This window comes from Dermacentor variabilis, chromosome 3 (genome assembly GCF_050947875.1).
Source record: "Dermacentor variabilis isolate Ectoservices chromosome 3, ASM5094787v1, whole genome shotgun sequence".
NCBI classification, from domain to species: Eukaryota; Metazoa; Arthropoda; class Arachnida; order Ixodida; family Ixodidae; genus Dermacentor; species Dermacentor variabilis.
The window spans coordinates 210,066,902-210,084,822 of NC_134570.1; the positions used below are offsets into that span (position 1 = coordinate 210,066,902).

General features: G+C 43.0%; 1 protein-coding gene across 3 annotated transcripts in view; it reads left to right on the forward strand.

Annotated features, from left to right (window-relative positions):
- Window positions 1-17,921, forward strand: part of LOC142576615 (uncharacterized) — a 501,274-nt gene that overhangs the window by 98,441 nt on the left and 384,912 nt on the right. For all 3 annotated transcript variants that reach the window (XM_075686816.1, XM_075686815.1, XM_075686817.1), the window contains exons 4-5: window positions 8,746-8,814; window positions 17,546-17,713. In XM_075686816.1, coding sequence (XP_075542931.1) covers window positions 8,746-8,814; window positions 17,546-17,713 — 237 coding nt within the window. The remainder of the gene's footprint in view (window positions 1-8,745; window positions 8,815-17,545; window positions 17,714-17,921) is intronic.

Below are 17,921 nucleotides of genomic sequence, written 5' to 3' on the forward strand. Positions count from 1 at the left end.
TGAGTATGCAATATAGTTTTAAGATTCAGTAATAAATTAAAAGGTAGTATACTTAACTTTGAAACAGCGGCATTGATTTAGCATTGTAGTCCGAAAAAGTCATAAATCGCAAGGCCCTTTTCTGAAGAAGTACGATAGGCTCAACATATGTAACGTATGTATTACCCCACGATGCAATACAGTAGGATAGATGGCTATGGAATATGCTAAAGTAAATTGTTCTCAGAGTGGCAGGGTCGAAGTAATAACGGCATTTATATAGCATAAAAGAAGCCTTGCTCAACTTTTTACACAGCAATGCAATGTGATTCTAATAATGTGCTGAGAGATAGCGAGTGAGAGAGAGAGACAGAGAGAGAGACAGATAAAACATCTTTATAGAGAGTCCCTACTTGGGTTCGAAATGGGAACGGATCGGCTGGGAGGCTAGCCCCGTAAGGCTCCCCTTCCGCCAGACGCAGGCCAGGCCTTGAAGCGTAGCGGCGTCCTCCGCCACGCGTACAGCCCAGTGCTGGTCTTCTGGGCATTCACTGAGCACTATAGCCTCCCACTGCAGAGGGGTTCTTATTTTAGCATCGGGGTTTATGCTGTGTCTAATATTGTTGATGAACATGACCATATAATGTGATGGAGGTCTGCACGTCGTGTATTGCATGTCTTACACTGTGATGAGTGCACGAATGATGAGGATGAGCTGAACTGCCTGCGCATTTCCGCCTCAGCGCACACAAGCCTCATTCTGCTGGGAATGTTTGCCGCGGTAGGTTTTGCCTTGAGGCAACCAGTTCAGGCCTAAGTAGCAAGCCATTGCACAGCTGGAATAGTGGAATATGCCGTAACAGACCATACCCCATTATTTTTTTGCATAGGTTCTTTAACGCCTTCTGAAGCAGCAAAATATATCAGGACTTTCTTTGATTCTAATAAATTCACCGGTATGATTCGTGCAAATTACTGGGCTGACGTGCTTGAAGAGCAATGTGGCGAAAGGGCTTTTGAATATTTTTTCGCAAAAATATCCGAATGCTCTAACTTATGTACAAGTAACACTACTGGGACGCGGTGGTTTAGCTCGCCAAGAAAGCCTTGGATTAGTGCTTCTTTAATGTGGTCCATTAAAGAAAGAGATAATCTTCGTAAGAAACTTAAAAGTCCAGCCATTCAATAATGCGTTGCGATTGCGCTTCCACATATATTCAAATGTTCTAAAAGCCACTTTAAGAAATGCCAAGCGTAATAACTACGAAAATAAAATAAGAAAAAATGGAAGTGATACTAGACGAAACTGGCAAGTTATTAAAGAACTCTTAAACATCAGTACAACTAAATATCACATATCGTGTGTGAACCACGAGTCTGCTAATATCACTGACCCTCAAGACATAGCTAATGTTTTCAGTGACCATTTTAGTATTGCAGACGGTAGTCAGCCTGATTCAACGTTGTTTTCCGCGCTGTTCTCATTCATTTTACCTGTTCCCCACAACATCGCTAGAAGTATGTAACACTATCAATTCTCTTAAAACAACCGGTCCGCGCATCGATTTGGTACGCCCCTCTAGCATTAAGCTTGTGTCTAACGAAATCTCAGCTGCGTCAGCACATATAGCAAATAGACTATTTGTAAAAGGCATCTTTCCTAATTGCCTCAAGACAGGTAAAATAATCCCAGTATTTAAAGAAGGTGACCATAACTGCACGAGTAATTATCGCACTATCTGCATTTTGTCTTTCTTTTGTAAGGTCATCGAAAAACTTATACATAATCGCTTAACTAAATACTTATCCAAATTTAATCTTTTAACTCCTAATCAATTTGGTTATTGTGACAATTTTTCAACTGAATTTGCGGTTATTACTTTTATGAGAGGGTTAAATTAGCCATCGATCAAGGCCTAAGAGAGCACCAACTAAGGTTGGTGCTCTCTTTATTGATTTCACCAAGGCGTTTGATACAATTAACCGTCGTATTCTTTTAGGTAAACTTGAATCCTATGGCATTTCTCGGCCGCCTTTACAAATCCTTCGCAACTACCTAATTGACCGACAATATATAGTCGAAGTTAACGGTGTCTTCTCCTCATCAAAAACTTTAAATACAGGTGCCCCTCAGGGATCAATACTTTGGCCACTTTTATTTCTTATTCATTAATGACTTGCCAGAAATATTAACACATGCGTACTGCCTTCTTTGCTCTGATGACACCACTATTATCGCATCTGAAAAAAAATTATTTGCATTGCAGGATAAACTTAACGCTGACCTAACGAATGTTCCTTCCTGGTGCGTAAAAAAAAAGCTAACCATTAATCTATCTAAGACAACATTTATGGTATTCCATTCTTCAAAAACTTTGCACATTGACTCTATTGTAGTGTCTCTAATAATGTATTTGTAAGATCCGCGTCTACTAAATTTCTTGGTGTGGTACTAGATGAGAACCTAAAGTTCCAGTGCCATATTCAATCACTTATTCAAAAAAAATCTCCTAGGGTATTCATCATCATCATCATCATCATCATCAGCCTTGTTACGCCCACTGCAGGGCAAAGGTCTCTCCCATACTTCTCCAACAACCCTGGTCATGTACAAATCGTGGCCATGTCATCCCTGCAAACTTCTTAATCTCATCCGCCCACCTAACTTTCTGCCGCCCCCTGCTACCCTTCCCTTCTCTTGGAATCCAGTCCGTAACCCTTAATGACCATCGGCTATCTTCCCTCCTCATTACATGTCCTGCTCATTCCCTTTTCTTTTTTTCAACTAAGATGTCATTACCTCGCGTTTGTTCCCTCACCCAATCTGCTCTTTTATTATCCCTTAATGTTACACCCATCATTCTTCTTTCCATAGCTCGTTGCGTCGTCCTCAATTTGAGTAGAACCCTTTTCATAAGCCTCCAGGTTTCTGCCCCGTAGGTGAGTAGTGGTAAGACACAGCTATTAAACACCTTTTTCTTGAGGGATAATGGCAACCTGCTGTTCGTGATCTGCGAATGCCTGCCAAACACATCCCAGCCCCTTCTTATTCTTGTGATTATTTCCGTCTCATGATCTGGATCCGCCGTCACTACCTGCCCTAAGTAGATGTATTCCCTTACCACTTCCAGTGCCTCGCTAGCTATTGTAAATTGCTGTTATCTTCCGAGACTATTAAACATTACTTTAGTTTTCTGCAGATTCATTTTTAGACCCACTCTTCTGCTTTGCCTCTCCAGGTCAGTGAGCATGCATTGCAATTGGTCCCCTAAGGTTCTAAGCAAGGCGATATCATCAGCGAATCGCAAGGTACTAAGGTATTCTCCATTAACTTTTATCTCCAGTTCTTCCCAATCCAGGTGTCTGAATACCTCCTGTAAACACTGTGAATAGCATTGGAGCGATCTTGTCTCGCTGCCTGACGCCTTTCTTTATTGGGATTTTTTTGCTTTCTTTATGGAGGACTACGGTGGCTGTGGAGCCGCTATGGATATCTTTCAGTGTTTTTACATACGGCTCGTCTACACGCTGATTCCGTAATGCCTCCATGACTGCTGAGGTTTCGACAGAATCAAATGCTTTCTCCTAATCAATGAAAGCTACATATAGGGGTTGGTTATATTCCGCACATTTCTCTATCACCTGATTGATAGTGCGAATATGGTCTATTATTGAGTAGCCTTTACGGAATTCTGCCTGGTCCTTTGCTTGACAGAAGTCTATGGTGTTCCTGGTTCTGTTTGCGATTACCTTAGTAAATTCTTTGTAGGCAACTGACAGTAAGCTGATCGGTCTATAATTTTTCGTCTTTGGCGTCCCCTTTCTTATGGATTAGGATTATGTTAGCGTTCTTCCAAGATTCCGGTACGCTCTAGGAAATGAGGCATTGCGTATGCAGGGTGGCCAGTTTCTCTAGAACAATCTGCACAGCATCGTTCAAAAATCTGCTGTCACCTGATCCTCCCCAGCTGCGTTCCCCCTTTGCATAGCTTCTAAGGCTTTCTTTACTTCTTCCGGCGTTACCTGTGGGATTTCAAATTCCTCTGGACTATTTTCTTTTCCATTATCGTCGTGCGTGCCATTGGTACTGTATAAATCTCTATAGAACTCCTCAGCAGCCACTTGAACTATCCCATCCATATTAGTAATGATATTGCCGGCTTTGTCTCTTAACGCATACATCTGGTTTTTGCCAGTTCCTAGTTTGTTCACTTCTTTTAGGCTTCCTCCGTTCCTGAGAGCATGTTCAATTCTATCCATATTATACTTCCTTATGTCAGCTGTCTTACGCTCGTTGATTAACTTCGAAAGCTGTCGCCAGTTCTATTCTAGCTGTATGGTTAGAGGCTTTCATACATTGGCGTTTCTTCATCAGATCTTACGTCTCCTGCTATATTTTACTGGTATCCTGCCTAACGGAGTTACCACCGACTTCCATTGCACACTTCTTAATGATGTCCACAAGATTGTCGGTCATTGCTTCAACACTAAGGTCCTCTTCTTGAGTTAAAGCCGAATACCTGTTCTGTAGCTTGATCTGGAATTCCTCTATTCTGCCTCTTACCGCTAACTCATTGATCGGCTTCTTATGTGCCAGTTTCTTCCGTTCTTACATTCACATCATAATAAAAACTCGCTCTTTTTTTCAGCAAACCATTCTCATGTCTTTATATTACGCGTATATACACAGTCATCTCTCATACTGCCTGTCACCTTGGGGTAATACAAATACCACACATCTTCATCAGTTATTTTTGCAAAAGCAGGCATTACGATTACTTGGATTCCAATCGCATACATCTCCCTCTTCTCCCAAATTCCGTTCCCTAAATGTTTTACCTCTACCCATGTTATTCAATCATAAGCTGTCGCTACTTATGTTCAGTCTTATAAATACCGAGTTTAATATTCCAGGTTTTAGTCGCTCTAGCCTCATCAATTATAACAACACAAGATTTTCAGCAGAACTCAATCTTCTCCTTCCAAAGGCAAGAACTAACTATGGGAAATTTACCGTCGCGTTTACAGGCATTTCTGTTTGGAATTCAATACCATCTGATATGAAGACATCTACATTGTTATCATTCAAGCGTAGAACGAAGGAGCATTTCATGAATACTTTATCTGACGCGTAGCAAATTTTAACAAACTTAGAATTAACTAGATTTTGTTCGCTTTACCATTACGCAATGTACTTTTCAATTACCGAGTTAGTGAATGTTGCCTTAATTGATACTTCTCCTCGTTGTTAGCTTTACGCGCGATTTATCCTCGTTCGATTTGTTGCATGTTATTTTTATGATTTCTTCAATTATTTTCCTACTTTTTACCTGTGTGAATATACTTGTGATATTTTTAATAGATTTTTTTCTCTCATACCGTTTATTTCCGATGATGATATCGAAATTGTATAATATATGACATGACTCACTGTTTGCCACGATCCTACTATCCCTTTTTCATATCTTTTTAGGAGGTCCCCCCGACAATTGTTACTTCGGGACCTCCGAATGTGTACTTATACCCATCTGGTATTTGATTTTGGCAAAAATAAATATTGATTGATTGATTGTCTTAGACATTAACCACAGATTTCCCTTTCTTATTCGTTTTTTTTTTCATTCTCATAAATATTTTTGATCTTCTTTGTTGCCATCTGTTGCATACAATTTGCTATGTTTTTCTCGCTTTCGTTCTGATGACTTATTCTTGTACTTTCAAATGCCCTGTACCTTGCTGCCAACCTCGTTCGTTCTGTGTCCACGTTTCTGACACACAATTCATCGTGAACTTCAGCCGACCAGTCATTTTCATCCATGTTCATTAGGCCTTTTTTCAAAAGTAATTTTGCGACATAAAAAAAGGCCCAACCCATGTCTCCACGCACTGCTTCATTTGTGAAAAGGCATCCGGCGCACCTACCTTTGCTTAATTTGAAACACCAACGCGACGTCTCATATTAAGCACAAAATGGTGTTAGCAAAGTTAGCGCTTGCACCATCACTCCCTCCCTCGTTTCCTCGAACAACCTCATCTACAGTAGCCCCAAAGGGCTATGTTACATTATTGTTGGATTCCGCTTCCCCGTTATCTTTAAGGTTGGTGTAGATGCTTGAGTAGGTCTTCACTTCCTTTCTTTATACACTAAGGTATTTGTTTTGCTTCCCATTATGTACGCACTCGCTGTTGAAATAGCACGTGAACACTTCTCTTCAATAAAGATCATAATTACCAATTTCGCGGTGCTTACTTTATGGCCTAGATTACTCGCTGCATTGCCGCAGATATTCGCAAGTGTCTGTAGATGTCTTGCAATGTCCGCTAGTAGCACCGTTTTCCGCATAAATCAGCTCAGCGAATTTCTTGGTACCCGATGTCTACTACGGTATTAAGGTAAATATAACTCCCTGTTTTGAAGTCGTATTTTTAGGCACTTAACATAAAGCCTCGTCAATAATGAATGAATAACATCTTTAGTCCAATGAGAAATCGTCAAGTCATTTAATATAAGAAAAACGGCGTTGGTCCGACAGTCATGAATATTACCACTAAAATTGTGCTGTACCTCAAACAACCTACCAAACAATTCATTAACTAAACTGATTTACATTTATGATGGTAATTTAATGATAGTGGCCTAATATGAAGGCTCGTTGTGTATATATTCTATGACACTTTGTTCTATTCAAATTAAAATTGTGGAGTGGCACATGTATGTCTCATTACGCTCGTGCTAGTCTTAACCACTTAAATGTTTCGGAAAAGCACAGCTCGTCAGCCGCAATAGTTAAGTTTTCAAAGTCTTTTGGGCAAACTCAGTATCTCTATTTAGTATTTCTTCTACTGCATACATGGCTGTAGTAACAGGGTTTAAAAATCCGCGGTTGTTTCGCTCTTTTTCATTTTGCTCTGTATACATCAGCCTTTTTCAGCTAGTCGAAAGTCGCGCTGATTCAGTTCTACATTCTAGATGCTCGCCACTTTATCAGTGCTGGAGAGGAGTGTTTATTGCGGTCTTTGCTTGCTACTCTATAAATGGCAGCAAGATATCAGCGCTCCAATGTCGCGTTTCTGTACACGCGCGCTTTAGGCGCCTTTTAGGAGATATGGGACGATGGCGTCTGGCATCGACGGCGCGCAAAGTGCATCGCGCGTGCAAGATAAAGCTGCTGTGTCTTTGACGTAAAGGCGATGCACTAGAGTTTTGCTCTGCAATCGAAGTGGAAGATGATGGTCGTCTTGTTGCTTTATCTACTGATAGCAATGATTCGGAAAGCGAAGACGACATTGACATGTCCCAACCATGGCATAGCGTTTTACATATAGCAAGTTGGTCTAAAATGCTTTAAAGATTTATTGATCTAGTGAAGTTTGAATACAAGCAATTAAAAAAGCAAGACAAGGACACATTTAGTCACACTAATAAAGCATTTAAAGGGTAACTGAACTGTTTTCAGAAATGCAACCAATACAATTTCCTTCTGCTGGCTACACTTTTCATCGGTAAAGTTACCAGTGCATCAAAAAAGCTCAATTTTGTCCGTAACGTTGCGGCTTACATAAAACCTAGTAACTTATAGGACAAACAACCAGCGTAAAGATAGCCAAGTAAAAACCTTTCAAAAAGAATTTTTTGCTGAATGCCTGCAATGATTACAATCAAAGTACGCGAATAGCTAATGGTGGCTACAGAAATGAAATGGATTCACAAAGAAATTACTTCGGAGGTAAAGTGCTGCCACTCACGAACTCACTTGGTACCACGTTCTCTCCACGATATCTTTACATGCAATTGTAGTAGTATGTGGTAGGGTGTACTTTAGGAAATGTGTGCAATTTGTTCACATTCTCGTCTATTATTTTGTTTTGGAGAAATATTTCATTCGGCGGACGATACGGGAGACCAAAGTATTGTGCAATGTTAACAATGAGATAAATAAGCCGGTGAAGTAACGCAAAATGATCGTGTATTTGACGTACGAATTAGATGCACTTTTCATACTGCCTCATAGCGCGGATGCGGATCTCTGCACGGGCCACCTGCGTGTTCGTCGATGCCAGGTGTTTCATAGATGATAAATTAAAGCGAACAACTCAAAAAGTACCAAGAAGCGAGACACCCAGATATAGGCAAACAAGGATACGTTTTCACATTGTGCTCGCAATTCGATGCAAACGAACAGAGAGTCACTGCAGGACTCGCATCGCACGTTTCACCTCATAGGCACGTGACTTGCGTTTGCTCCACCACTCGAAGACGAAATGTCTCCGAGAATTCATTTCAACGAAGGGTCTGAGATGAATTTCGCACAACTGACAAGTAACAGTAATAAATAGGTTATTATAAAATTGCTCCCATAATTCGCTCTTTATATTTTATCTTGTAACATGTATTTGGTTGGAAAATAGGTGGGCTGATTCTTCTACGCAATACGCTTGCTGGTGTTGTTTTCTCATTGCGATGGGCCTGTGCATTGACAACCTGATTATAGTGCGATCAGTAGGTTGTACAAATTTCTAAGTCAGAGAGTGATCACGTAATTGTTACAAGTAATCGTGATATAAGAAATACAGTGAAGACCACCGCAGATGTAAATAAGGGATGTTGATACTACTCTAAAATGCTAGGGTATGCTATTTATAGAGCATGCGTCAAACAAAAGATTGTGCATACGAAAAGTGGCGCATTTGAAAACGCAGTGCATTTTAAAGTTGTGCCACGTGTTTTGTGAGTCTTAAAACAGGAAAATTTTCTTGGTTTTGCAGGTAACATTGGCCTGCGACCTCCATACTGGAAAACGACTTTCTACGACGACCCCCCAAACAGGCAGTTTGGTGAGATACTCAGGTCTTTTATTTGTGTCCAAGCTTTCTTATATAAACCTCTGAGAACTGCACTATTTAGCATCGCGCAGGTTCTTTTTCTTTCGCAATTCATTATATTCACGCTCATGGGTATCACAGGTATTCATTTGGTGACTTATAGCCAAAATAACTCCCCGAAATAAGGTGTTGCAACGTTCGTAGATGCTCCGTTCGGAAGGTTATGAAAGTAGCTTAGCGGACACTTCGAGCGAATGTTCCACCAACGATTTGGTATTTTAAACACTTTCTCCACATTTGTTTTTTGGTCTCGTAGACCACGCACCGGGCTGATACACCGCCTCAGCTGGGGCTCAGAAATTTAACCTAATTCTTATGTGATTGAGCAGTATACCCAGGCGTCCGTCAATTGTTATGGTGATCGCCATGGTAAGGTGACCACGATGGCTACAGCAAAACGCGAATGGCGCTAACGATAGGAAAGGCCACCGCCGGGCCATATCCAAGACTAGGACATTTCTTTGCCGAGCGAAATGGCGCGGTACGACTCTCAAATGCAGTGGCCGCAATTTCGTGGGTTAGAATGATGATGATGGGTTGAAGGGATTCACACTTAAACATAGTAAGACGCGGCTTACGAACGTCTTTAGTGCGCATACACAGCTACGTGGCTGCTAATTTCTAGAGAGTGAGGTTCGCTTTTGCTCCGCACACCGAAGCCCTCGTGACACAGGTCTATATAGCCCCATTCTAAAACTGGTAGAGCGCAACACAGAAAGGAAGAAGCAAGCCGAGCCTGCCAGATGAAGGAATACAGCGTGACTTCCAAGTGGTTTATTGGCAAGTTGCACGAAATATATACCTGCAAGAAACCATCAGGACATGTCGTCACAACACTTCACAAAGCGTCACAGCGATAGAAGGCTACACTATCATGAGTCACAGTATACGCGCAATTCTGTCCTGCAAGGTCAAACTGATCAAGAAATCTTACTTCCTGTGTAGATAGGCGCAAAGATGGCGCGCTAAGGCACGTGCTGCAAGCCCTTGCTAAGAGATCAGCTTGAGTAATCACCCGCGTAAGTTGTGATCGGTGCTTTTTTAGCACTTCACACCGATAAAAATTAGGCTTATATCAACAGTCGCTACAGGGAATTCCTAGGTGTCCCTCTATAGCTCGGTGCACATTGTAATCATGTTCTTGTAGCCTTTCATTAGCTAGCGGCCAGTGTGGCCTATATATCTATTCCCGCATGATAGTGGAATTGAATAAACAACCCCAACAACGAAAGACACAAGACGCTTCTTGTGCATGGTTCAACAGACAGTAGCGCGCGGATGGAGTGCGTTTACGACAGTGCCGAGCCTGCGTAGCGTAGCCGGCGTAGAAAACACTGCTTCCACGTTACCGTTGCGGCCAACCTTTTTTAATCTGTGAGAGACGTTATGCAAATATGGTATGACTACTAGCCTCTTTGGTTCATTATTTCTTTGTTAGGCTTCCGTGTCATTGTCCTTTAGCTGAATAGCTTTTCAGCTATGGCCGACAGTAGTGTGGCCGGGTACCCGGCACACAAGTCGATCAAGTTTAGCTGGAAAACTGCGCTGCATGGTATGATGACAGGACTTCCTGAGGGCATTAGTAAGACAAAGATTAGCGATGCTTCGCTTAACCAGATTAGAATAGGCTGAGTCAAATGATAAGATGTTTCCCGCTTCTTGGTTCGTACATCCAGCATACATGGTCACGTGAAAGAAGTAAATTGTGGCCCAAAAATTGTAAGCTGTTGTCAATGGGCATCTCATGGGTGAAAACAAACGGATGAGCGCAACTGTTAAACGTTTTCATAATTTAGTCTGATGTGGGCGGGAAAGCAGCGCTGTGGTAATCTACAACACCAAATAATCATCTACAAATCGGCAGCATTCTTTGACGGCGCTTCGTTTATCTAGCATGCTCAATAGCCGCCGTCCATGATGAGCAAGATAGATGCCACTTAAGACAGAGGCCAGGCGTTACCCAATGCACGCACCAGTTTTGAATATAGGTCCGGTCATTAAAAGATACAAAAGTCGATTTTAGGTAAAACGATAATAGTTCAGTGAGGTTGCTGTTAAGAACACCGGTGCGATTCTGGAAACCTATTGCACCAAAGGAATCAATGGCTTCCTCACTACACTGCAACAACTTGTCGTGCGGTAAAGAATAATATAAATATATTATGTCTATTGAAAAATCTTGTTAAACCCTTGCTATTCTATTTGAGAAAGTTTGTCAAAGCGTCCGAGTTCCTTATTAAAATAGGGTCATCAACAGTAAGCAATTTAAAGGGACCCTGAAACGCTTTTGACGATTTTCTACAAACGTATTGAGTCGTTAAAGTAGGTCCTTCTGATCATTAATTGACACATCTAAGTGCTCCGCGTAAAGCGTGTAATTTATTATAAGGTTTTAAATATGCACATCGCTGCCGATCGCAGCGCACTGCTCGGCGGAATTTTAAGCCGCCCCTACCCATATGACCGAAATCACCCATACGACGTCAGTGGGGCGAGCTATCCGATTGGCTGACAAGGGCGCGTGATCGATAATTTTTCCAACTTTATGGTAAACAAATGATCTTCGTAATAGTTGGAATGTTAGTTAATTTGTTTTTATGAAAAGAAATTAACGTAAAGAGAATGCACAAGAATAATTTTTCAGTACACTTAAGCACTTCCGGCACACAGCATGTGTCGTCTGCTTGTGTTACAACGTACTCCATTTTGAAGAGAGCTCCGCGGTCAGAGTCGGTCTCAGTCTTTTCGCGAGCACTATGATTCGACTTTGTTGCCTTGTGGACTGCAAACGTAGCGACTGGCAATATGTCAAGCTGCGACATCGTGTCCCTCTGCAAGGCAGCGTACGAGCGAACTGGCTGCTGCGCATCGGACTGCCGCTATCTGATCGGCGCCAGGATTTGCGCGTTTGTGGCCGTCACTTTACACCGGAAGATTACTAACGCAATAGCGTTTCCCGAGTCCGGTATTAGGGAAAACGCAAGCGCAAGGGGACAGAGTCTGGCCGCTTGACTTTGCCTTAACGGGATGAGCCATGAGATGAGCAGAAGGGCAAATGCGAATGGTCTGCACGGTGCAGCCACCTGGTGGCACAGAGCTCAACCATACACAGTAGCAGCAACGAAGTGCATTCTTCTTTGCTGCTGGTGTGTATTTTTCGCAGGAGTGTAATCATGAACGCGTTGTTTTTATAAATGTTTAAAATGCTTTACACTTGGTTAGAGCAATATTAGCGCTTTGTTTGGCTGGTTAAGCGCTGCCCCAACAAGTGTATGGACCGTGCAGACCGATCAGGCCGCTCACGTACGTCTACGCTAAAGTTCCTTCATCAGCTTGAGTTTATGCCTGCAGTCATTTGCCGAAATGACCAGCTTACCTGTGGTTACCGGAATACAAGACACGTTCGGCGCTACGACAGCATGCTCGCAACGCACGCTGCTTCGATAGCTCTCGCTTGGGGTCGACGGCCAAGCGGCTAGCGAAGCAGTCTCGCGCGGGCGAGGACGGGCTCCAAAACAACCGGAAGTGGACGATGTGACGTCGCATCGTGACGCTAAACCAGTGAAGGCGGAGCTTAGCCCCACTCGCTCGGCGAGCGAGTTGAGGAGGAAAAGCATGGCTAGGGAGGAGGGTAGCTTCTAATCGCTTGTAGCTCCATTAATACGTAACGCTTCACTTAAATTGTGGTGCGAATCTTCCACTTAAGCTGTACCCTACGCGTCTACAAAATTTGTCCGAACCGTTTGAGGGGCCCTTTAAGTTTCTCTTGTAAACATAAAAACAAGAAAGGGGCTGACAGATGGAATAGCACACTGCATCGCCATTTCTGGATGCCGCCGTAACGACACCTACGTTGAGCGACTGGGGCAATGCCCCTTGAAAGACCATGCCGCTGCCTTTCAGTCACCGTAGACTTCTCGTCGCCATATTAACTATCTCAAGATGACTCGACGTATTGCGGCCTATGCTACTCAAGTCACTCTTTCAACTCATGGTTTTTTTCTCTTTGTGTGTGTGCGTGTTTTTCTTTTTTTTGTCTTTTGTGTTACTCGCGCACTGACCGCCTGAGCGGCCCTTCTAATGCCACAAAAACATGCCGCCAACGACTCCCCCTGAATGCTTCCTAACCTCTCGCATCCCCAACACGCTCCCTAGCCCCCGTCCATCTTAAAATTTTGTTTTTCTTTTTCTTGTTCTTTTCCTCTCCCCCCTTTTTTTCTGTCTTGGTGCCGCCCTCGCTTCCCCCCCTTTTTTTTCTTTTTCCTTTTTTTTTTGCTTTTGTTTCTTTTCTCTTCTCCCCGCGTGCCCACTTTCACGCTCTTGTCCCCTCGTCTTGGAAACGAAGCTCACAGACGTCGGACGACAGCGCTTGTTTCCTCTGGCAGTCTCTCTCTTTAAAACCAGCCGCCAGCGACAACACCCGCGCGTGACTTCACTACACTAACCCTTTAAATCTAACACTCCGAGGATGACGAGGCCGCTTTGACGAAGATGGGTCCTCCTATCGAAATGTTGGCCAGCCTTTCTGAGGCACTTAAAAACAGCCAGCCTTTCTGAGGCACCTTATCCCTGTTTACGAACTTTATACCACTTGTAAACACAGTGTGACTGATTTTTGGCACGTTCCTCTTTGTGGTACAATAACACTCAAGGGGTAGGCAGTCTTATGTGTCTTTCAAACCCAACGCATAGCACCTCTTTTTTGCTCCGGATTTAAATTTGGGCTACGAAATGGCAACCACGGGTCGAAAGACAGAATTGACGGCAGTGGTAGCTTTCGTGAGGAAACAAGATTTAGGCAAAACCGCAAATCCACCTTCTTTGTCTGAAAGCAAAAGAGCAAGGGGGTGCTGTTCAAATTAACCCACAACGTTCTTGATTGGAAGCTTTTTGCTTGGCGGCTTGAAGAGCGAAATCACAGTTTCTGCAGATCTGCAGTTTTGCAGGTCAAGTTGATCGACTTTTGTGTTCCGGGTACCCAGCCACACTACGCTCGGCCATAGCTGAAAAGCTATTAAAGCAGCTAAAAGACAATTACACGGAAGCCTAACAAAGAAATAATGAACTAAAGAGGCCGGTAGTAATACCATATTTGCATAACGTCTCTCACAGATTCAAAAAGATTGGCCGCAAGGGCAATGTAGAAGTAGTGCTTTCTGTGCCGGTTACGCTACGCAGGCTCTGTACTGTCGCAAATGCACTCCATCCGCGCGCTACTTTGTGTTGGATCATGCACAAGAAGCGTTCTTGGTCTTGCGTTGTTGGGGTTCCTCATTGAATTCCACTATCAGACTGGAAGCGATATATAGGCGAAACTGGTCGCCGGCCTAATGAAAGGCTAAAAGAACACGATTACAATGTGCTCCGAGGTATACAGGGCCACTTAGGAATTCACTGTCGCTACTGTGCATGTGCTAAAAAAATGCCGCTCACAACATAGAAGGGAGAATATCGAAGCTGATCTCATAGCAAGCGCTGGCAGCACGCGCGTTAGCGCGCCATCTTTGTGCCTATCTCCAGAGGAATTAGGATTTATAGAAACTGTTATCTTAAAGCATTTTTGGATAATTCGGTATAAAATTCCTTATTTGCCTGTTCATTCCCTGAGACCAAAGAATCCTTACGTTACGCCCAGCTGTAAGACAAGATATGGTCGAAGACTCCGTAACTATTATGTCCCAGCAATGTTTAAGTTACTTCCTCAAAGCATACAAGATGTGAAAACGAAATATGGTCTTAGAAAGGCTCTTAGGCACATTAATGCGTGATGCCAAGCCTGTCATGTGTGTGTATTTTTTTTTCTCACTGTTGTCTAATAACGTGTTACTGATGGCTCTGTCGCTGTCTGCCAGGCACTGCCGTTCAAGCCCACTGAGGCTTTGGCAGGCCCGATTCTTCCACTGTATGATTCTCAAGTCATCAATTAAGCATTATTATTATTATTTATTATTATATAACATCAGTCAAGTACGTCAAGATGTTCCTGGCTAAAAGTGGGAAAAATTTACTGGAAATTGGACCGTTAAATTGCCTTTCTTACCTCAAGCAAAAAGATGTCTTTATCGCTGAGTCTAAAAATAATAAGAAACGAATGGATTGGTTCCATAAGAAAGCACATTCCAAGAAATTGTCGAATGATAACTGAACATGTCCGGAATTGCGAGTCTCACATGTAATTGATATTTTCAAATAAACAACCATTCTCGCGAATATTTACGCAGATTTATTATGACTTGCCAAACGTAAGCATGATAACAGCAGTACAACTACCACCTCTATTCAGCAATGGGGAAAGAATATAAAGACCATGTGACTTCATGCACTGTGCTGGCATTGCGACTGCGTTTCCGTGGTCACTGAGTGAAATGTCATATACTGGAAGCGTTCTGGAACATTTCGTAGAGAACGAGCTGCTAACGAGCCCATCGGTAGGGGTTGTATAGGTGGCTGCACATGGAGAGCTGATTCGTGCTGATTCGTCGTACCTGCCCTGTCTCCAGCCTCGCGAACGCCGGCGCCTGCAACTGCCCCAGGGGGAGAGGGCTGCTAGAAAAATAGGTCGCTCTTCCCGAGTGCTCTACAAGAGCGTGTAAACCTTATGACACCCCGAAGGTCTTTTTCGGCAGCAAATGCACCTCTGAGCTGCAATGTTGGAAGACTGAAGTAAAGAGGCAGTAACGGGTTCAGTCACTAAAGTTACTATCCAATGATACGACTATTTACTAGGACTTCACTACTTACAATAATTCAAACTTACAGTAAGTGGGGCCTTAATTTAGCAGCTCGTAGGTTCAACAAACCAGCTAAGAGGGCGTAATCATAGTGCCGTCGCCTCCGGTCTATTACGCTGTGTTGCTGCGGTATTACTGCAAAGTTTAGATAAGCTATAGTTCTTCTATAATTATTTGTAGTATACCTCACAAGGCCCCTACATGGGGCATTGAGTAAGGGGGACATAGACTCAAGTGGGCACATACAATCTAGTAAGAATATGAAGGTAGAGAAAAAAAACACCAGCCAAGTGCACAGCCTAAAAATTGAAGAAACATATTAGCTGCATACATCTGCGTATGCGTGCAATAAAAAGAAATCCTATAAGTTTATAACAAACATATTACAGTGCAAGAAGAAAGTAGGAAAAATAAAACCAAACGGTGAGTACGATAGCAACGGTTAACGACGGTTAATCGAATTGAGTGAGTTCCCGAATTTTTCATGGTCAGTTTCGGCAACTATGCTGTCGGGGAGGCTGTTCCAGAGACTAATGGTACGGGGAATTGCAGACGAGTTAATGTTTCAGTTTAACCATAGATGCGCGTGAAGCTATGATGATAGTGTAATCTGTGCGACTTGTACGATGACATTTCTAGGTGTAGGGAGCGTTTTTACTGTGGTGGGCGTATTTATGAAATAATGACAAAAGGGCTACGTCGCGACGATTACTCAGCAGCTGAAGTGAATGGTGAAGCATTATTTCAGTTACGCTAGTACGATAGTTAGAATACCGAAAAATGAAACGTGTGGCTCCATTTTGGCTTGATTTCAACATGTTAAAGTAGCTTTGGTGGGGAAACCAGACCGGAGTGGTGAACTAAAGTCGAGGGCGAACTCAAGTCTAGGGCTAACAAATGTTTCAACTGCAAATTTGCGGATAAATGTTCGTGAGTTTTGAAGGTTATGTTCGAGTAATAGCTAAGTCCTGCGTTGTGTGACACATATGTGTAAAGTGTATAGATTATGTAAAATAAAAAGGCCACTTTGTTTTTTTTTCGACATATCAATTTTATCATGCGCACTCCCGTTAACACTGTGCCTCTGAAGGTTGTGGCTATATGTGCTCATAAAGTAGTTTCTTAAGAACATATAGCGCAAAGTATCATGATCGTTGCATTATGGGGTTCGTTGTTCCATTTTGTCGTTCAATTTTGGGCAGTACAGTTTATCACACTCAGCCTTATCTTCCTGTGATTAACCTTACGTGCGATTATTTGAAGGTGTTATAATGCAACCACTAAACTGTGTTGCAACGCCGTTCTCGTTTTTCTACTCTCGCATGCGAATTTATAGCAGCACTGTTTCTTTTTTTACTTTTTTTACCACATGAGTGCACTGATGTGCATAAGCGGTGAGCATAACAGAATAAAAGTTGCATAACAGCAGCTTGACTGGTGCCACCTCCATCAAAAAAGTAGTATTTATAGTCCGCTCTATAGAACTCGATATACCTAATTGTTTATTGGCAGAAGTGCCACTTGTAAACCAAAAAGGCCGCTCTAACTTACTTGTGGGGTGGCAAATGCCAGTATGCCAGTGCCATGACCATCTCTAGTTTGTAAACTGACGCGCTCTGCTGGTGGCATGCACAGCCTTCTTTGGCCAGCAAAAGAGCTACCAGCGTCGGTAATAACTTCCCTTAGTAGAGTCGTAGTTATCTTTGTGGCATCAACTGAAACAAACCTTTTTTCTAAGAGGGACACACGATAGCGTTAGGCGAGGAAAGCCTTGCGTCGCATGATGCGCAAGACGCTCCATTGCGTCAGCGCATATGCTTCGATGGTGAATATCCAACCACCACTGACCACGAAAAAAGGCAAAACAGCCAAAGAGAGCCATTTCCTCTAATTCAGTGACTGCGATAATTTGCGTCGTGGAAAATGTAGCGATCGTGTCATTTTCTTTACAGCGATACGCATGATTGGATGGATAAACTGGACAGCAACCCGCTGCAGGGACTTCTCCGATTGGGCTTGCGGAGGACGTGGAATTGAAGCGTCGAGCCTTGCCATACGTGAAACCTCAGAAACCGCAGCCGAAGACTACGCCATGGAATACGCAATAGAATTGATAGACCGTACGTATTTCGCACAGCTCGCCAGAAAAAAAAAACTTGGCAATATCGCTAACGCCGTGAAGGTGCAATACGTCCCTGCCAGCGCACGTAGCCAGCGCTGATGCACTATCTCTCGGACTGCGATGGCAAATTGCATATTCCCTTGCCAGAAAATGCAGATCCAACGCAACCCGCCGTGGTTGCTCAGTGGCTATGGTGTTGGGCTGCT